This window comes from Aptenodytes forsteri, unplaced genomic scaffold (genome assembly GCF_000699145.1).
Source record: "Aptenodytes forsteri isolate BGI_AS27 unplaced genomic scaffold, ASM69914v1 Scaffold57, whole genome shotgun sequence".
Lineage (NCBI taxonomy): Eukaryota > Metazoa > Chordata > Aves > Sphenisciformes > Spheniscidae > Aptenodytes > Aptenodytes forsteri.
In genome coordinates, this window is record NW_008796220.1 from 133,796 (window position 1) to 155,305 (window position 21,510).

Consider the following 21,510-nt stretch of genomic DNA (forward strand, 5'->3'; position numbering starts at 1 on the left):
CGTGGAGGGACACACGCTGCAGGACCACTGAGCAGCCATGCTGGGCCAGTTGTTCCCCTGCAGGGACTGACAAGCACTGAATAACAGGCTTCTTTCAGCGGCAAACGCCTTTTCCCTGGCATCTGGAATAGCTCCCTGGCAGGCATCAGTGAACAAAGGTGCCACAGCCTTCACCCAATGTCCCGAGGTTGGGTTTTGAACCAAGCAGCCTGGTGGTACCTGGCCAATTTCCACGTTACAGGGTTAGTTCACAGCTTGAATTCAAACATTTGCTCAAAGTGCCTGGGTTAGGATGCTACGGTCCATGGGCTTCACCCCTCCAGATGACAGTCCTGTGTCACATTCTGAATAATTGCTGGGAGACCTTGTCTCTTCACATTGCCTGGAGAACCCAGGACAAAACACCTGACACACATGCCTAGAGTTAGAATCATAGAATCATAGAATCATTAAGGTTGGAAAAGGCCTCTAAGATCATCGAGTCCAAACGTCGACCCAACACCACCATGCCCACTAAACCATGTCCCTAAGCGCCTCATGTACACGTCTTTTAAATACCTCCAGGGATGGGGACTCCACCACTGCCCTGGGCAGCCTGGTCCAATGTTTAACCACTCTTTCAGTAAAGACATCTTTCCTCATGTCCAGTCTAAACCTCCCCTGGCACAACTTGAGGCCATTTCCTCTCGTCCTATCGCTTGTTCCTTGGGAGAAAAGACCGACCCCCACCTCGCTACAACCTCCTTTCAGGTGGTTGTAGAGAGCGATGAGGTCTCCCCTCAGCCTCCTTTTCTCCAGGCTAAACAACCCCAGTTCCCTCAGCTGCTCCTCATCACACTTGTTCTCCAGACCCCTCACCAGCCTCGTTGCCCTTCTCTGGACACGCTCCAGCACCTCAACGTCCTTCTTGTAGTGAGGGGCCCAAAACTGAACACAGTATTCGAGGTGCGGCCTCACCAGGGCCGAGTACAGGGGCACGATCACTTCCCTACTCCTGCTGGCCACACTAGTTCTGATACAGGCCAGGATGCCATTGGCCTTCTTGGCCACCTGGGCACACTGCCGGCTCATGTTCAGCCGGCTGTCAACCAGCACCCCCAGGTCCTTTTCCGACAGACAGCTTTCCAAAAGTTAGAGGTATGAATCCAGTCCAGCCGTAACTTTCTCCTTGGTGCCTTTCCCTTAACTATAAATCAATGGATGTAACTGCATTTTTGACATCTCTCACTCTGGACACCTTATAAAGTGTTTTTGAATTGGCCTGTGGAAACCTTGGAAAGGTTTAATACAGAGTCATAATATTGATGTCAGGGGACATCATTACAGAAGGGGAAAATTGCCCTGCAGCAGTGCTGTTTCTTTCTGACCCAGACAGTAAATGCCAGAGGGATCACTGATGCTGCATGGGTGTTGCCTTTAACCATGAGCATAGGTCTAGACAAGGAGGATTCAGCAGGACTATCAAGTCTGTTGTGAACTCTGGGTTCTTGAAGGCATTTGCGATCAAATCCAGCTCATACAAGCAATGTTCACTTATGTGCAAAGCCCAGCACTGAGCTCGTGCACACCAGTTTCTGCTTGAACCTTCAAATAGCACCTTAAACGGAGCTTTAATGGTACAGAAGCTACAGGACTGGCACTTGGAGCAGGTATGGTGTTCATCATGTAGTCTAGATGTGGGGAATTAACCTGTTAGTGCAATACTGAGATACTAGAAAATGCATAAGTATTGCTGTGTCAGAGGAGAATAAGTTTTCTTTTTCCTGCACTTCAAAGCCAATTGAGTTTTAACATTTAGTTTTAACCTTGTACTTCAGTTTCTTGATGTAGGATTTGTTTACACAATTTTAGGGGTGGATTCTATGATTCTGTGATTCAGTTTTTTTACATCCATGACTAATGCAGTTTAAGACGCCCCGGAGAAGCCCTGACATTTACAAGGCGCTTGAGATGTGACTCTGGACCTACAAGAGACTGGCACCCCTTCAGACCAACACCGGGGCGTGATACTGGATTTCCTAGGCCCTCTCAACTGGCACTAAACTTCTATGTTTAAACAACTACGTAGACCCTAAGCTGTTTGAAAGCTTAGGTCTGGAAATGTCAACAGAGAAAACATGGAACTGAGACTACTAGATGAGACAAGATATCAAACTTTGAGATAGGTTCAGGGTTCAACTGAGTTGCATCTAGAGAGAGATGTAGTCCCACCTGAGATGTCCTAGGAAACCCAAGACATCCACATGAGGCTAACAGATGGGGTTGCCCTTCTTTTTAGGAAGGCCCAGATCTTTCTTAACTTCTGTGTCTTGAGGACGATGTGCTTGTCTTGGACTCCCTGGAGGATCTCAGATGGCACTGTAAGCCTTTGTGAGGGCAGGTCAGCTGAGATCTAGCTCTCCACTGACTACTCCACACAGACCCCTATTTCTCAGACACCTAAAATTAAGTATGCACATCTGGAGCTGAGCCCAATTCTTAATTTGAGTGAAATGAATCTTATCTCTGGAAATCAATTGATTGGCTATGAGTTTAAGAAATTAATTCTTAAAATGACAACAATATTAATGATTTGATTTTGAATATTGATTATTCCAACATGTCTGCATGCACTTTCACAAACCTGGCACAATACTACACACATACTTTTTCACCATACAATTTAAGGCATTTTGTTTTCACCCTCTTTTAGTTTTTTGCTGTTTTATTCTCCCTGCAAATTATTGATAAAATGGACTGTTTCCCAAAGAGATATACACATGTATGCAGCTGAGGCATGGTCAAACTTCTGGCATCAATTGGGCATTTATTCAGAAATGTATATGTTGCTCCAGGGGAAAAAAAGATATAATCTGGTAGAAAACAGTTGTTAAATGAAGTTTGCAGTTCTATCGTGATTTGTAAAGTCCAGCCTCTCCAGTAAATGTTTGAGCCTCTTCCAGTTGTTTGCTGCAGCTCAAATGCCCAAACCTGTTCCATGTTAAAGGTAAAATTAGTTAAAATATTACTGGTTGTCTGCAAGGGTGAGGCACTGAGCAATTGCAAATCCTATTAGCTTCGGAACAGGGCCTCGTACAAAATCATCTGAGGGATCCCAGACGATTGTAAAGTGCTTAGATACCATCATTGGCATAGTAAAGGTCATCACAAGGAATTGAACTTTACTCATTTCTAATTTGGTCAATATTGCATTCAGCCACTTCTCAGATACCTGTCAGGTGAGTTAACTCTTCTTTGTTATCTACCGCTACGTTACTACGTACTACAGTGATGGGCACAGTACAAACAGATTGGTGGTCTGGAAGAGGAGAGATCTACTGGAACGACCTTTCTGGGTGGTATTTCCAGTGAAGTGCGGAATGATCTCAACCTCTACTGAAGTAAAATAAAGTGGGGAAAAACTTTGATATCTCAGACCCCTTTTCTGGGTACAGAGAAGGTAGGGTAGGGTAGGGTAGGGTAGGGTAGGGTAGGGTAGGGTAGGGTAGGGTAGGGTAGGGTAGGGTAGGGTAGGGTAGGGTAGGGTAGGGTAGGGTAGGGTAGGGTAGGGTAGGGTAGGGTAGGGTAGGGTGGGAAATGAATGTACATCTGTGGGGGCTCTGACCAGACTTTGGCAATGAATCCAGATTTTGTCACGTTTCTGTGGATTGGCAATCTTTCCAGGAAAATGGCATGCAACAGATGAAAGGCATCCTGAAGTCACTCAGAGATGATGCCCAGCAGAGCCACAGATCACTCAAGCAGCAAACAGCATGGCTTAAAGAGTGGGAACAAGAAGGTATCACAAACAAAACAGCCTTCCCTTTCCCCAAACCGCTTTTCTATTGAAACCACTAAATCTTAATGAGTTTACTAGCCCTCTAGAAATGAGGGCAGGTAATTGCAACATTACTCACAGGATTCAAGATCAAGTTTACCACATTTAACTCAGAAGAAAAGCCAATTATGATGGTTCAACTCACTAGAGATACTGTAATATGTAATGAAAATATACTTTAAAAAAAGAAAGGAAGGAAGAAAGAAAAAGAAAAAGAAAAACAGTTTTTGATAAGCAGTTCTAGAAGTCCAGGTCATCCTGGTCAATCTCATCAGAGTCTTCTTTCTTTTTAGAAGCCTGAACTTCATCAGTATGTTCAACCTTCTTTGGATCTGCACCTTCAGCATCTGCCTGGTCCTCATCTCCTAAAGGGTCAGTGCACGAAGATGCTTTGTCCTCTTCTTCTTCTTCACTGTCAGGATACATCTGTGAGGGTTTGCTGCTCTCACCACTTTGAACCTCTCCATTGCTGTGGTTGTTCATGGAGTCATTGTCATCTTCGCATTCCTCTTCACCTTCATCTTCAGACCCCTTCTGGGATTGCTGTGAGAAGTTTCCCATGGAAGAATAACAAGAAAAGGCAGCTGCTTTGTTCAGAGTCTCTAGCCTTTTGCTGTTTGTTTTGCATTTGGCCTTTGAGGCTTTCTCAGAAATCTTGTTGTTGCCTTTGTCTTCGTGTTTTTCATGTGCCTTGTCAGGGTCATCACTGGTAGGTTCCTCATCATTCTCATCATATATGTCACCTCCTTCACCGTTGTTTTCCTCCTCAGCTGAACATGCCTCATCTTCTGACTTTGGATTTCCATCTTCCACTGCCTCAGCTTCATCTTGCTTAGCTTCCTCACTTCCTTCTGCAGCATCTCCTTCAGGATTGTTGTCAGTTCCAGAGCCATCAGCATCTCCTCTGCATTCGGATGTCTCTTCTTCATCATCAGCACCAATGTCCTCATCCTCTGGCTCCTCTGCTTCCTCAGCTTCATTGTCAGCTTCATCTTCAGCTTCGGAATTCTCTTCAGCTTCCTGCTCTTCATTCTGAGTTTCTTCTTTTTGTTCTTCTTCTTCCTTGTTTGTGTCCTCCTCCTCTTCCTTTGTTTCTTCATCATCTTTTGCTCCCTCTTTTTCCTCTTTTTCTTCTTCCTCCTCCTCTTTTGGGTTTTCTTCCTCTTCTTCCACTTCCTGCTCCTCTTGTTTTGTTTCTTCCTCATCTTCTTTTGCTTCCTCATCCTCCTTTGTTACTTTTTCTTCTTCTTGCACGTCTTCCTCCTCTTTTGTTTCTTCCTCCTCCTTCATGTCTTCCTCCTCACCTTTTGTTCCTTCTTCCTCCTCCTTCATGTCTTCTTCTTCTTTTGTTCCTTCTTCCTCCTCCTCCTTCACTTCCTCCTCTTCCTCTTTTGTTTCTTCCTCTTCCTCCTTCACTTCTTCTTCCTCCTCTTTTGCTTCTTCCTCTTCCTTCATGTCTTCCTCCTCCTCTTTTGTTTCTTCCTCCTTCTCACGCACTTCCTCCTCCTCCTCTTTTGTTTCCTCCTCTTCCTCCTTCACTTCCTCTTCCTCCTCTTTTGTTTCTTCCTTCTCCTTCATGGCTTCCTCCACATCTTTTGTTCCTTCTTCCTCCTCCTTCATGTCTTCTTCTTCTTCTTTTGTTCCTTCTTCCTCCTCTTCCTTCACTTCCTCCTCCTCTTCCTCTTTTGTTTCTTCCTCTTCCTCCTTCACTTCCTCTTCCTCCTCATTTGCTTCTTCCTCCTCCTTCATGGCTTCCTCCTCATCTTTTGCTTCTTCCTCCTTCTCACCCACTTCCTCCTCCTCTTTTGTTTCTTCCTCCTCCTCTTCCTTCACTTCCTCCTCCTCTTCCTCTTTTGCTTCTTCCTCTTCCTTCATGTCTTCCTCCTCCTCTTTTGTTTCTTCTTCCTTCTCACGCACTTCCTCCTCCTCTTTTGTTTCCTCCTCTTCCTCCTTCACTTCCTCTTCCTCCTCTTTTGCTTCTTCCTCCTCCTTCATGTCTTCCTCCTCATCTTTTGTTTCTTCCTCCTCCTTCACTTCCTCCTCCTCTTCCTCTTTTGTTTCTTCCTCCTCCTCCACTTCCTCCTCCTCTTCCTCTTTTGTTTCTTCCTCCTCCTCCACTTCCTCCTCCTCTTCCTCTTTTGTTTCTTCCTCCTCCTTCATGGCTTCCTCCTCCTCTTTTGTTTCTTCCTCCTCCTTCACTTCCTCCTCCTCCTCCTCCTCTTTTGTTTCCTCCTCTTCCTCCTTCACTTCCTCCTCCTCTTCCTCTTTTGTTTCTTCCTCTTCCGTTTCTTCCTCTTCCTTCTTCACTTCCTCTTCCTCCTCTTTTGCTTCTTCCTCCTCCTTCATGTCTTCCTCCTCATCTTTTGTTTCTTCCTCCTCCTCCTTCACTTCCTCCTCCTCCTCCTCCTCTTTTGTTTCTTCCGACTCCTCCTTCACTTCCTCCTCCTCTTCCTCTTTTGTTTCCTCCTCTTCCTCCTTCACTTCCCCTTCCTCCTCTTTTGCTTCTTCCTCCTCCTTCATGTCTTCCTCCTCATCTTTTGTTTCTTTCTCCTCCTCTTTCTCTTCCTCCTCTTTTAATTCCTCTTCCTCCTTTGTTTCTTCTGCTGCTTCCTCTTTTACTTCCTCATCTTCTTTCTCTTTTGATTCTCCCTCTGCTTCCTCTTTTGTTTCCTCCTCTTCTTCTTCCTTCATAATTTCTTCTTCCTCTTTCTCTTCTTCCTCCTCTTTTGCTTCCTCTTCTTCTTCTTCACTCTCTTTCATTTCTTCCCCCACTTCTTCTGCTTCTTCCTTTTCTTCTTCTTTGGTTTCTTCATCTTTAACCTCATTCTCCATCTCACAGTTTTGACTCTCTGATATTTCAGGTCCTTCTTCATCTCTGGTCAATGTTGAGCTGCCCACTTCATTTAATTCTGGCTCCTTTTCTTCATTGCCCTCTACTTCCGTTTCACTTGGCTGAAGTTCACCCTCATCATTCTCCTCATTTGGATTGCCGTTTTCCGCTGCTTCTTCCACAGAACTGCTGGGAATTGTTTTGACGTCCTGGGCTGCTTCTGAGACACAGGCTTCCTCGTTATCATTTTTCCTCAACCTCAGGATTTGCTGTAAATCAAATGCTTTCATGACTGGGGCATTGGTGGCCACCACTGGGTTTTGTGTAGGCTTGGAAGCCATTTTTTTCCTCGCGCAAGAGTCACATGGGCAGTATTCCTCCTCACTTGTTTGTTTACTAATACTGTCCTCAAAAGCTGCACTAAATGCTATATCTTCATCTACATTAAATGATAAGTCTGATATGTCCTCTAGCCTACTCTGGTTTCCATTCTTGTCACTGAAGAGTGACTGTTTATGCATAGTCTGCAATTGTTGTCTCCTTTGCTCAGTTTGGAGTGTTGACTTGCGTTTGAGAGGTTCATCCAGAGATCTTGGTGTCTTCTTCCCTGCTCTGGATTTGATCTTCCTCAGCTCCTTCTCTATGCTATTTTGTATCCTTTTACTCACTTCCTCCTTCAGCTCCAGTATCATTTCATCTATCTGCTGGTTGTTCTGCAGGTTCCACCTGGCTTTGAACTCATCCATGGCACTGACATAGTGAGCCATGAACTCCTTCTCAATTTTCTTGAGCAGTCTCAGGACCCAGGTTGGATCAGGATCCACTGGGTTTTGCTGGACAAGGGATGTGCCTACACTGGTGGCCGTGTCGATTTTGGGGTCTGGGTCATTTGGAGACTCTTTTTCAAGCTGCTCTTCCAAATCAGCTTTCAGTTCTGTCCCACAGTCAATATCATTGACATTTGTATCATCAGTAGTTATTAGTTGATCATCTTTCTCTTCAAGATTTTCTTTTGGGAGTTCATCATTCACAGCTTCAGCTTCTTCTTGTTCTCCATTTTCAGCTGATTTGCTGTTTTCTTCATTTTCATTTTCTCTTCCTTCATCCTGACCATTTTCACAGTTACTGCACTGATCCTCCTTATTCTCTTCTGCCTCCTGAATTAGAGAGTCCTCTCTAGTAGACTGTGCTTTTTCCTCACCTTTTGATTTTGAGCAGGCTGTCGAAGGTCGGGATGACTGCTTTTCCTCTTTAGTTTGCTCCTCAGCCTCAGTCAGTTCAGTTCCAGTCTCTACATTTTCCACTTGTGCAGCTGATTTGAATTCAGTAGTTTTCTGTGCCGTTAAAGTACAGTCCCTGGCACCAGCTGTAGTCTCTTCTCCTGAGCCACCAAAACCACTGCTAACATCAACCCCGGAGGAAGACATGGGAGTGAAGTCGTAATCTACAGATTTTTGGGCTTTAAACCCAGAGGCTGTCTTTGCCTGCTCACTTGCCTCTTGACCTGAACTTGGACCACTTTTTTCCACTGTGCATCCAAAGCACAGGGCTTGAAAAATATTTAGCAGCTCCATATACTTCGGTTTATTCAAAGGTTTTGATTTATCTGATGGATCTTCTGAAGCTTCATCAAGGAGTTGGAGACTGGCAAGACAAGTAATCAAAATGTTGGCAGAGTTACTCAGTTTTCTCCCCATAGTGGGGGACACTTCAGGCAAACTGTTTGATCGGTCAAATTTTGTTTCATGTTTTGAACTGAGCAAGGCCTTCATGATCTGGACAGAAGTCTGGACAGAGGTTGGCAGGTCTCTTCTGTTGTTGTTTTGGCTGGATTTAACTGACTGGCTGCATTCTGCCTGGTCGGCCTTGGCAGCTTCGGACACCACCTCAGAGATTTGTTCCTGATTCACGCATTCTTCAGCCTCTTCATTAATAGCAGTGACTTCTGCTGTCTCTTTTCTCACTTCATCCTTTGTCTCGTTTTCAGCCTCCTCCACATTCTTTTTCTCAGCTTTTTCATCCTCTGAGATTTCCTCAGCATTTGTACAGTATGCTACCTCAGTGGTTGCCTCTACACATTCCTCTTCTGCATCATCCTCCATTTCATATTTCATAAGCAATGTTTCTGAAGGGATTTTACTCAGCCATTCTTGCACAACTTCTTCTGGAGATGTATTTGGTAGAGCGGATGGCGTTAAATCACTGCCTTCCTCCTGCATGCCCGTGCCTTCTAACTCTTCCTCCACTTTTCTGTTGCAAGAGCCATCAATCTCTTCATTCTTCTGATCATTTACCTCAGTTGCAGCTGATTTAGACCCATAGGAAGTTGCTTTGGAGGAATCTATAATTTCTTTCTGCTCTTTTCCTGTGGTCACCGCTGACTCAGTACCTATGGTACTATTGGAGGAATGCTTCAGCATGGTTGACCGTATATTTTTGCTGTTTGGCTTCCCTTTTGGTGGCGCAGGGCAATGCATACTACATACTGACAAAGTCTCAGACAATGATGCTTGGCTGGAGTTTGACATCTTCACACGAAGATTTCTAATTTTTATCTGCCTTGATTTTGAAGATTGAGATATGTTTGATTGTGAACACCTATCATCACTTTCCTGGGATATCTGTGTCAACAAGCATTTATCTTTTACTTCTGAATTTGAAGAGACTCTTGAAGAGACACTTGCAGGATTTACATTCCTAATCCCAGTCTCAGTCAAGAGGTCACCTTTTGAACACACACTCTCACTCATACTTCCATGTCTTGAAGAAAGGACCTCTGAATTCATCTTGGAATGACCCTCTCCAGCTTTTCCATTAGGGCTTGAAACACGTGAGCAGAGGGATGATGGGTTGCTATTTTCTTCTCTATGGCTTCTCTTCTTTGAGCCTTTTGAGGATTCACTGTAGCCATTGGTGGTACTTTTCAAGCTTTTCTCCTCAGTAAAACATGCAGTTGCCTCTGCTTCATTAGTAGATGAAATGTTTGAGTGAAAAGATCCTGAGTTATGAGACATGGGGTCTCTGATTGATTTTTTCTTGATTTCACATGAGCTTTTTGAGTAAATAGATGCCCTGCTGCATGATCTCACATCATCTGTATGTAGGGAATAGTTCTTTTTATTTGGATTGGATTCAAGTGAAGACACAGACATTTCAGACTGTGCATCCAAATGAATATGGCTGTGTTTGGTCTTTTTGGATCCTCTGGAAGAACAAGAGGCATTGCACAGAACAATCTCATCGCTGTCACTTCTCTTGCTGTTCCTGTTACTAGCTCTGGAATGGGGGGTTCCTTGTGTAGAGCATCGTTCACCTTCACTGCTCTCATCTCTAATTGATTGGCTGGGCTTTGTTTTTGCTGACACGGAGCTGACTTCATTGATTTCATTTTCTTCTTGTTCTGCTTCAACTTCTTCAGCCTTTTTCTTAGGGCAGGACTCACTGGAGAAGGAAGAGACCACTGCATTGTCATCAGAGTGGTCATCCTGTTCACTCTTTGCTCTTGGTGTAGTACAGTTACTAGACTTGCTGTGCACACTGTTGGCAGGAGTGGAGCACCTAGTGTTATCTTCTTGATTTGCCTTCTGAAGGCCGGAGGAGGACATGCTCCTACCCACGCTACTTGTTTCCTCACATACATTCTTCTTGCTCTGTCTGGACTGCAGAGATGACCCTGACATGACACTCCCAACTCTGTTGCATTCAACCTCTTCCACATCATCCTTTAAGCACTTCACAGAGGAAACTTCAAAACAATTTTCATCTTCATTTTGTGAATTGGTTTTGCTGGCCTCATGGTCTTCAGGGGCATCCTGAATATCCAGATTGTTTTCACAGCTTGAATGTGACATTAAGGATGAAGGTCTCTGACTATTGCTTGTGCTTGTCCGAGTGTGTTCTTGCTGGTCTTCTCCACTGGAAACACCTGTAGACAAATCACTTCGACACATACACTTTTTAATGGATCGGTATGCCACTCTGTTCTCTATAGTCTCTGAGTAGGATGAGGACTCTTGCAAAATGTGCTCGGAGAATTCCTCACTGGATGTGGTGTGGAGGCTACGCATAGAAGCCTTTTTTTTGTGGACTACTCTCCTCCGGGAAGATGTGCTGGAGCATGACGACCGTGTGTGCCAGGTGCTTCGTACACTGGGCTCTTCCCTCTGGGATGTGTGCATGGGATTTTTCCAAATGTCATAGTCCTGGTGTTTCTTGCCACAGCTATGACAATGAGCCTCATCACATTCTGATTCCTCAAGTTTTGACATGTAAGAATCAATATCACAGGGATATAATGACTCATCTGCCTCTGAGCTGGCTTCTGGGTTCATTTTCTGTATGGGGTCTACTCCACTGTCCTCCTCTACACCTGACTCTTCACAAGGTGTTTGGTTCATCAGATTGGACTTCTTGATCTGGGTGGACCATTGCAAAGTCTCATCATTTAGCAAGCGGAAGCGAACTTTCATCTCAACAGACAGGCTACCATCCTTGTTCACGTGTACCCGTTTTTCTATGTCGTCATTGACCAAGGAATGGACCAGGTCCCCAGGTTTTGGATGCGAGCAACTGTTTGAGAAAGGTGCGCCATTATCTGGTGAGGCAGCGAGACCATTAGGATATGACTTTTCTGATGATAAAGAAAATCTCATTGACCTATTGCTTGATGATGACCGTGGATGGATAACACTTTTTTTGGTTTTCAGTCCAAAGTTCACTGGAATTTGAAATAGGTAAAGAAAAGAAAGATGGAGAGAAGTGTTAACTCATGTAAAGATGGCAAAAAATATATAGATCAAATCCTCAAACTAATGAATACTGATATTATTCCATTAAAGCTAAGCCTATGCTGGTTTACATAATTTGAAAATTTGGCTTTGACTAAGTAGTGGCCATAAATGTTAAGTTTTGAATGAATAGTCTGTATTAAAATCTTCTATACCTTAACTTTATTATTTTTCTAAATCTAAATTGAAACGCAAACAGTTTTTTGTTGTATTATGTGCATGCCAGGAAGAAAAAAAATATGCATATAAAGCAATTTAGTCTCAAAGTTTCTGTATTTTATCACATTGCAAATACCCCTTTATTTATCTGCACGAGTTTTCATCCTTCTTATTCAGTTGGGGAAAAATACATGGAGAAGTGACCCTCTTCCTCAGTTAGAGGTCAAGTGTCACACGTTTATTCTGCATCATCCACTTCTCCACTCACATGCCAGGAAACACAGGTGTGGCCGTGTACACCAGAGCAGCACTCAGTCCCTGCAGGGATGTGCCACTATGAATAATTATAATGCTTATTAAAACATAAAGAACAAATGGAAAAGGAATTGTAAGCTGGTGACAGTTACAAAGAGAAATAGTGGTAGTTATAGAGGATAGTGTGTACCAGTGGTAGTAAGGGAATTTTAAGAATTGTAATCCAAAGCACATCTCTATGGCCCAGTGCAGTGATCTGCACAGATTTATTGAGGTCCTACACCCTTCATTTCAAGCAGAGTGTATTGCTATCATGCTGTCTTGCAAGATATGCATCTATCTTGTTTCTAATACATATGTTTGTTCAAAGCTGACTTTTATATATCTAGACAACCGCATGCCTCTGTAGGCATACAGATATGCAGCTGAATGGAGGGCATTTTAGGAAGGAAGAGTTGAACAGGGAGCACACCAACCAAGATCAATAACACATGAAATAGCTTCTATCTATCCATCCCTACGCATTTGAATGGATGTATTTGCTCAGTCTCTTGATGGACAAAGCTTCAGCTTATTCCCACTGCTTCCTCCAATTTTTTATGTCTCAGGCAGCGAGTGTGGGATGCCTCTGTCCTTAAGTTTCTACAACTAGTTGTCAACACATGAATGAATCTTTCCTGACTCCTGGTATTGACAATGGAGACAAACAGGTGCACCTCCAGAGCACACTTCATTTCACCCTAAAACAAATACCTAATATAGGTGAGATAAATTGCCCTCTGGAAATGGGAAGTTTCTCTCCATAGGCTACCGAGGGTGGCTGGTTTAATTACCTGTGACCTTAGATAACTCATGATGAAGTGCCTACAGAATACCATCCTGAATAACCCATAACATACTCCTTCCTGAACGTAACCTTTCCATAAAAACATGCTTTGTTCCCAAAGGGCTACACTGCAGCTGTAACCTGCAGGAGAAACTGAGTCTCCTGCTGACAAAAACAGGGCATCCTCTGATGCAGGCAAATGCAGAAGTGCAGGCATTATATGACAGACAGACAAGGGGATAGAGGATTCGTGGGAAATCTCAAGGGTTTGGGGAGTCTCGGAGGCAGAAACAGGAAAGGAGGGAGTTCTGGAAGGAAAAGGACACACAGAGATATGAAAGAGGAAGGGAAGTCAGCCAGACATGGGGAGCATGTGAAAGAAAGACTGGAGGGTGTAGGGAGGAAATCCTAGAAGGAAACCAGAGAAAAAGAAGGGGAAGATGGAAAGGCCTGGGAGGCAGAGAGAGGGAAGTACATTTTGCACATGAAATCTGCACGTTGGGGCAGCACAATAGGTGCCTGTATTCTCCATGTTGTGGGACACAGGCCTGGAGACGACTGTGCAATATGCCCCAGAGGTTTTCTTACTTTCATTGTTTTCATTGACATTGTTGCTATTGGAACGGGGAGCCAGGTCAGGCAGCTTCTCCACTGAGTGTTTCCTCAAATTCTCCATCGATACAGGTTTAAATGGCTCCCGGCCGACACACACCAGCACGCTGGGGCAGTGAAGCAGAGCCTGCATGCTGTCGATCTAGAAAGAGAAGAGCAAGTGGGTGACCATGAGCTGATAGAGCAGAGCTAGATTCTTCCAGGCCCAGAATCAACTGACATTTAGTTGTCACCTAAAATAAAATAAGCATGGTTCTGGAGAACTTCAGGGTCTACCAGAGCCTGTTGGCAGGCTCTGTTGCAGTATTCTTCCATTGAAAGAGAAGCTCTGCTATGTTTTAATCAGAGCTCCTAAGATAGGGAAGGGGTGGGAGAGGTTGCCTAAGGGAGAAGATATCTCATTTATTACAAGGTTTTACACCTTCTGGGAAAGATTTAGGCATAATGGATGTGGTGGTGAGGAAGGGGGTGGAACTGGAGGCTTTTCAGTTTCCCTTACAGAGAATTACACTCTTTAATTCTTCTAATTCCTGTATGGGACAGCAATTATTACCTGGTAAATGTTACATTCCAGATTGACCATTAGTTCTCTTCCTTCCTCTGCTCAGGAAGGGACAAGAAGTGTGACTTCCCCTAGTATTACCCCAAATACTGTCTCAAACATTACCTCAAGTATTGCCACAATGCTGGACAATGTGGGACATTGTCCTTCAGTGTGGGAAGTGTCTGTGAAGGACTCTATGTTCCTCCACAAGAACCCAGGCTTACGCACTGCCTCTTCATCTTCACCGCATGACCTGTTTCTGGATTACACACCAAGTCCTTCATGTCAGCTGCAGCTAGTTACAGGCAGCAGGGCTAGATGTGGCAGAAAGTCACTTTTACCCAAATACAACATTTACCTAGGATCTAAAAGAGCAGGAATCAGTCTTGTGATGAGCACTGGCTAGACAAAGCCTGGACCCCTCTTCCATCTTGCTTCTGCAATCCCTTATTTGTAAGCCTGAAGTGAAGCACCCAGGTAAACCACTTGTTGGCTTCTAAAAGGATGAGAGGGCTCTCTTGCTGTCTGGGAGGGCTTTAGAGTGGCCAACATCTGGCAGCTTTGTGCTGTCAGGGGTCTCCACAATCCAGCTGGGGTGTTCCTTCCTCCTTAGACTGCTACATCAGGAGAACATCTCTAGAGCATATGGGGACTCACCAATAAGAAGTGACCATGCAATGGGCTACCAAGATGTTAGGTAGCGCCCGTGGTGGGCTAAGCACTATCTTGCCCGTAAGATGCACCCTGACCTCACTGTGTCACTTAATCATCAGCCCTTTAACTAGCAACCGAGTATGGAAGAGAACAAATCTCAGAGGAGCTGTGATGACAGTTCTGCAGTTGCCACACATGCCTGACATGACAGAGCATAGAGAAAGGACCTCGTTATCTAAATATTGCTATAGCAAAAGAATGAAGAATCAGGCCCCTTTCAGAGCCCAAGCCCTTAGGTTGTGAAATGCCTCTGGGTTTTTCTGAGATTAGTTAATACCACTAGGGCTTTGAGAGGTACTAAGATAATAGTGCTGGATCTTGTGCAAATAAGAGGAAGGTGAATGTGTGGAGGGTGAAAGAACAAGACAGATACAGATAGAATCACACTCAAGATCCAGTTAAACACTTCTGGTAATTTTTCTTACAGTAAAGCATATGGCATCAACTTTTTAGTGGGAATACACTAAAATCCCATTGTCTTCCCATTATTTTTTATTTACTGTTTGCACTATAACAACACTTGAGACCTGAGGCCCATTGAGTCTGTTGCTGTAAAAACCCACAGTAAGAGAGGCTCTGCTCTCTAAAGCTTACGCTAAGCACCACTGTGTGTAAAGCAACAAAATTGCTGAGTCTATGTGATGAGTACCATGAAACAGAAACAGGAACTAACCCACAAATCTCAGTCTGCCTACGTCTACTGCTTGTCATTTGTCAATAAATCCACTTTTAGTCCATGTATTTCTAAAGGAAACATCTTTCTAGCTCACTCAAAAAGTGTACAGAAAGCCTATAATTTAATAAATGACAATACTTTGAGTAGGTTTTTGCCACCTGTATATTTCTTTTCCTTCTTTACTTTCCTGTTCTTTTTTCTTTTCTTTTTTTATTCCTTTAGTGAGATCTTTTGCCGTGTCCTCATACAAGTAGAAAAAAGGTGAGGGTAAAAAAGGAGAACGAGAAAAGGAAGAAGAGGGAGAGAAGAAAGAAAAATAGACACGAAATCTCTTCCGACCCTAATGTAAAACAATCCCCCACTAAGTTTAGGAACTATTCCTCTTTGTAAAGGACATCTTTTCAGTGAAAGCTATTTTTTGCCCAGGACATTTCCTCACACGGTACTGTGTCTGTATATAGATACTTCAATCACACTCATCACCGCTGCGCTGTGTGTGCAGAAAATAGATGGTGCCAATGACACAGCTTCAGGAATCAATGGAGCTGAGCCAGCCGAGTTATTGAATTTATATATACTGCACAAACCAAATCCTTTAAGATGGAATACACTTGTGTTATGTGACATAAAATAAAGGGTCTGTCATGTAGTATTTCTTGCATCATCAGCTCTTTAGAAGTGTTTATACCTATAACATAGCTTTTCTTCCTAATACCTTGCAAGCTTAATCTCTTTGAATTAATAATTGTAGAAATTCATCTAAATTTGGGAAATCAGTACTTTGTTATGCTTCACCGTTAAAAACAGTTTGGTAGTTGTAAATACAACTGAATGTTTCCTAAGGGTGAAATAAATCTTTTTTCTCACATTGATTTGGTTTAATGCAACATCCATTCTGTCAGGGCAGTACAGTACTGTGGAGTTGGGATAATAGTTCATCTCAGTTTGCTCAGCACAGACCTTTCCCACACTGCTGCACGAATCCCATCCTCTCAACAACACGTCGCTGCCTGGGCTATACAGAGGACATCTGCCTTCAGGGCAATCAATATGGCATTTTTTACTAGTGCTAAATTATCTCTAAACAGCATGTCCCCTCTTAGGTGTTTAGCAACTTGCAGCTCGCTCAGTATGTCCCAGGATGAGGTCCATGCGTTGCTTCTCGGATTTGCTTCTTTTTAAGGAATATATAAAAACTATTTCTAACGTGAAGGGATCAGACCCTGAGCCTGCAGGCATGCCAGTGTCTACTGTTGCTCCTGTTGCTGAGTGAAATATTGACTGTATTTCAACCAGTGGCAGAATTTCCCCAATGTGTTGAGTGAAATATTGGCTGTATTTCAACCAGTGGCAGAATTTCCCCTGGCTTTTCTGGAGTCTGCATCACACTTGCTTACAACTAGGAAACAACACGAAAACCAGGAGCTTTCTTTTGCTATCCTGCAAGAGAAGTGATTCTGTTCTTCTGCTTGGACATAACAACCACCAGACAAAGAGTTATTATGACTTCTGAAACTGTATTTTCCATGCACTTTCTGCCGTTGGTTTTCATGCTGGGGGAGGAAACAGGACATCAAACAGAAAATTGGTGAAGTGGCTTGAGAGATCAGATTGCAAGATTTGGCAGTAACACCATGGCAAAGAGCAGACACAGTAGCTATTCATATTTCAGAAGCACGTGAGCCCCAGAGAAAGAGATGAAATATTAGATCTGATTAAATTATGAGAAAATAATCTGATGTTGAATTGCTGTTCAGGATGGGTAAAAGGTGGGAATGTTCTTGCGGAGAGGACAGCGTGAATTCCAGCGTATGGGATGTTGTTCAAGGCTGAGATGTGCCTCCCCAAGCACAACCCTAGTCTAACTCTCAGGAGTTATCTTACTCTACAGTTATTTGTTCTGGGACCTAGGCTTTGTACAGTGCTTTTATAGAATCATAGAATCATTTAGGTTGGAAAAGACCTTTAAGGTCATCGAGTCCAACCGTTAACCTAACACTGCCAAGTCCACCACTAAACCATGTCCCTAAGTGTCACGTCTACACGTCCTTTAAATACCTCCAGGGATGGTGACTCAACCGCTTCCCTGGGCAGCCTGGTCCAATGCTTGATAATCCTTTCATTGAAGAAATTTTATAAGCAACTTCTATAAAGGAACATATTGTCATCATCTCCCTAGATAAGTTGTGACAGGCATCCTTCTGTAAATGTTGAAAACAAAGGACAGGAAGATAATAACTAGATTTTGCTTCAGATTTTGGACATTTAAAAGTTAGGTGTGTAGGACTGAGCTAGTCAACCAAGGCTGTATAGTCCATGTAGAAAGGGCAATTCCTGTACTCTGCATTGCACATCTCTCCTACTGTGAGACAAACCATGCTCTGGAGATGCCTCTTTCTCCCTTGGTATAAGAGCACCTTGGAATGATTAGGAGAGATGTAGACATCTCAACTAAGGCAGATTAACTCCAGCCAACATGACCACTCAATAGTTATCAGGAAGCACCAGCTGAGCTGGATATTGAATATCAGTCTCCAGAGTTCCAGGCCCGTGCTCCTTCATTAGTTCAACGAGTTGCTGTTATTAATTGCTATTTTAGGAATACAGTCGTTATTAACTTCAGCTGTATAATATCACACGTGGCATAATCCCAATGTAATAAAATCAGTAATAGAGCATGTTTGGCCAAACATTATAGGTCTGGCCTGAAGCAGGGAGTCTATCACTACAGTAAAAATCAAATTATTTTAAAGGGCCCTTTAAATTCCTTGCAGTTGGTGAAACCCCAGGACTTTAGAGGTAGTTGTTGTCTGACCTTTATTGTATTGGATTATTTATCTATTTATTTGCACAGAAAATTCTGTTTAAACATAAGAAAAAGCCTTTTTCATTGTGAGGGTGGCCAAACACTGGAACAAGTGGCTCAGACATGTTGTGGAGTCTCCATCCTTGGAGATATTCAAAACCCAGCTGGACACCTGAACAACCTGAACCTAGCTGGATGCCTGAACAGCCTGTTCTAGTTGACTGTGCTTTGAAAAGGGGGGTTGGATGAGGTGATCTTCAGAGGCCTCTTCCAACCTCAGCGATAATGTGATTCTGTGATTTATTGTAGGAGAGGTGGTTGTTTTTTTCATATACACATCAGCCTGAGGAAAAATGCGGTGGAACTCAAAGAGTAGAAGGTAGATGTTCTTATCTGCCTTAACTGTCACAATCACTGGAGAAAAATAAATGCCAGTAGAATGGACTATGTTTCATTCTAAAACAGCAATAAAACTTTAGGTATTTGGTGCTTTCTTTTAAGGTTTGGGGGTAGATCAGAAAATGCCCCAGTGAAATAAAATGGTGGCTACTGGTTGGTCAGCACAGACTTTTTCCGACATTAAAGTTTTCTTTGTTTGCTCAGAGATGCCATTATCTTTTCCGAGCAGTAGCCTGTAAGGAAATCCTTCTGGTAAACAGATTCCCCACTTCCCTCCGGCTGCCACAGCAAGATTCTTGAGTACCCATGCCAGCATACTGTATTACAAGAAAACAGTATTACATCCCAGTCCAATTTAGCTACAAAAACCAGAGGCAACTGATTGTGAATACTTAAAATCCAGTGATCACCTGAAGGAGTTGTGATGGAGAAGGGAATGTCCTGCCCTATTGTTTCTCCATTAACTCATCACACTTGATTGTAAGTCATCTTTTACAAACTAGGCTTCTTGCACATTGGTGGAGGACAATAAATATTTCTGGGGGACAGGTTATTTCACCCCAGGAAAGCCACCTGATACAGGCGGTAAATCCCTCATTGGACATGCCCGCCTCTTTCACTGACTGGAGAGAAAGTCAATCATCTCCATGCAGTTGTCTAAATGTAGATACCTAGAGTAATCTGAGATGTTCTAGGGCATCTAATATGTGCGTGAGGATGGTGGACAGGATACAAGACTGTGCCCCACCAGACTATCACCTGAAAGCTGAGCAGGAAACGTCTACCATGTTCATATAGACACAGTTAGAAAATGAATTGTCTTCATTTGCAAGGTGAATCCCAAAACATTGGTAACTTCAAGAATATTTTAATCTATGATAAGTGAACAGTCAAGAATAAAATGGAAGAAAATGAACGGCTTATGATAAAGATCTTTGATGAGTTAGGAAAGAGTTCCTTTGGATCACTCAGGCCCATTGAGTTCCCTCAATGCAATTACCCTATCATATGAGCTCATGGGAAGGGTTGCTCACAATTAAGGCACTTGAAATTCAAAGACAAAATCCACTAAGCAAAATTTACAGGGAAGAATCTCTAGCAGTTTGCACTCAGTGGGCTGAAATAGACTCCTGTTAAAGTTTTATTGTGTAATCCCTGAAAATGAAATTAAGTTCCTCAATCTTACTGTAAGACCTGATCCAGATCCCCCTGTAACCAATGGAGAGAAACTTGTTGACCTCTACAGACTCTGGGTCAAGAACCAAGACAATTATGTAGGCTGTGAGGGAAGTTCTGGACCAGAAAGCAGAAAACTTGTTGCCAATACTTGCCTCTGTTGAAGTATTTTTGTTCGTATCAGTCAACTTCTGGCCCACAAACCACTGTGCTGTCTTAAAGATCAGGTGCTGCCTTGTGGAAAAAATTGCAATTTGCTGTGCTTTAAACCTGTATGCACAGACTCTTCCAAGGAAATGTCAGCTATGTCTTTAGGTTTCATTGAAGTCTTTGTAGTTCTGACAATAAAATTGTGATTTTTTCAAAGCAGTAAAACTTTTGCTCACTTGCATACTTCATTATCTCATACCACAGGAACTCCCTGTCGCGGTGGGATGTGTCACGTATGGATTGGCTCAAAAAAGCTAAATGTTCTTTCAAAAAAAAAAATGTTTCATAGACGTTACTCTAAGCCCCACCAGGAGGCCACCATGTGTGAGGTGGAAATGAAAGGACATCCTCTCTTCTGAACTATGTCTTTTTTTTCAGTTTGGGTGCTATCCATTGGAGGATGGACTGTCTCCATGAATGCTGCTGCGCAGTACCTACAACAAAGGGCCTGTGATCTCAGCAAGGACCTCTAGGTGTTACTGCAACACAATTAATAATAAATGTCATCAATACCTAAACAGAAGAAAGACAAACATAACATCTCTAAAATAAGGAATCTGTTGCTTCTTGTGGAGAACATGCTATCCTCTGGCTCTTCCCAGAGAAGAAAGAACCTTCGGAAACCTTACTCACCTCAGAAGCTGAATATAGATACCAGTTTCTGACGAAGGTAAAATGTAGGAAACACCCTTTTTTTTTTTCCTCTGCTGGCTACTGGCCAACCAAAGACATTTGAAAGAGTCAGGAGGAGAAAGACAGAATGGGGAAATAATGCAAGACACAGTTGAGGTCACAAGTCCATAAGCTAAACCACCTTCCAAAGAAGTGCAGAGATGCAAGGGAGAAACAGGAAAAGCTTGTAACAGACATGTCCAAGAAAAGGCTAATGGGCTGAGTTCATTGCCTATCATGCTGACTCATGGCCTCGTTTCCTTGTGCTCTTTCATCTGTTCTCTTTTGTCTTTCATTCAGATTTACAAGTCTTTGGAGTGCGAAGAGCCCTTTTGTTTTGTAGTTGTACTTCATTCAATCCAGGGGGATCCAGGCTCTGAACTCGGGTATCTCGGTTTAACAATAATGGATTTTGTATTTCATTCATGCAAAGAACCCATTTGCCCTTCCCTCCCCCAGACTTTGCACGGGAGGAATTAGAGAGCGGTTCTTCTCAGGAGTCGTTTTTTAATTTATGCTAATCTGTTGGTCAGAAGGTGAATCACGGGGTGTTGCCAATCCCTGCCCACACACATATTAGCAAATTAGTGGAAGAAAAGAAGGTGGAAGTGCATTACTTGACCTCACTTTCTCTATAATCATCATGGGCAACCTCCCCCACGCCCTGCCACAGTGGAACACCCCTTTTCCCATCTGCAGAGAGGCTGGTGGACGTGGCATGGGTGTGTATTTGATGAGCAGCCAGAAGGCTCTCCCCGTCACCTCAGAAGGAACGCAGAACAAGAGCTAATACTGAACTTCAGGTAGGGAACTGTTGAGCAGAAATGGATCTAATCCTCTGCAAACTGTAGCACCCAAACGATTAGCCCAGAAAAGAGTACGCAGCATCCCTTCCTCTCCCGCAGCACACTAAAACTCACATGGTCTCCTACACACCACATCCAACCTCAGGTCTCAAAATCCACATGCAGGCAGCAGGACAGATGCCAATGTCCCAGGCTCCTGCAATAGCAGGTAATCCACTAAA

General features: G+C 43.3%; 1 protein-coding gene across 1 annotated transcript in view; it reads right to left on the bottom strand.

The window, feature by feature from the left end:
* Positions 1-4,057: 4,057 nt before the first annotated feature.
* Positions 4,058-21,510, bottom strand: part of RP1L1 (retinitis pigmentosa 1 like 1) — a 28,046-nt gene continuing 10,593 nt past the window's right edge. The window contains exons 2-5 of the mRNA XM_019474550.1: positions 13,254-13,428; positions 10,090-11,367; positions 6,638-9,297; positions 4,058-4,837 (exon numbers count right to left, since the gene is read on the bottom strand). Of these exons, the coding sequence (XP_019330095.1) occupies positions 4,058-4,837; positions 6,638-9,297; positions 10,090-11,367; positions 13,254-13,428 (4,893 nt within the window). The remainder of the gene's footprint in view (positions 4,838-6,637; positions 9,298-10,089; positions 11,368-13,253; positions 13,429-21,510) is intronic.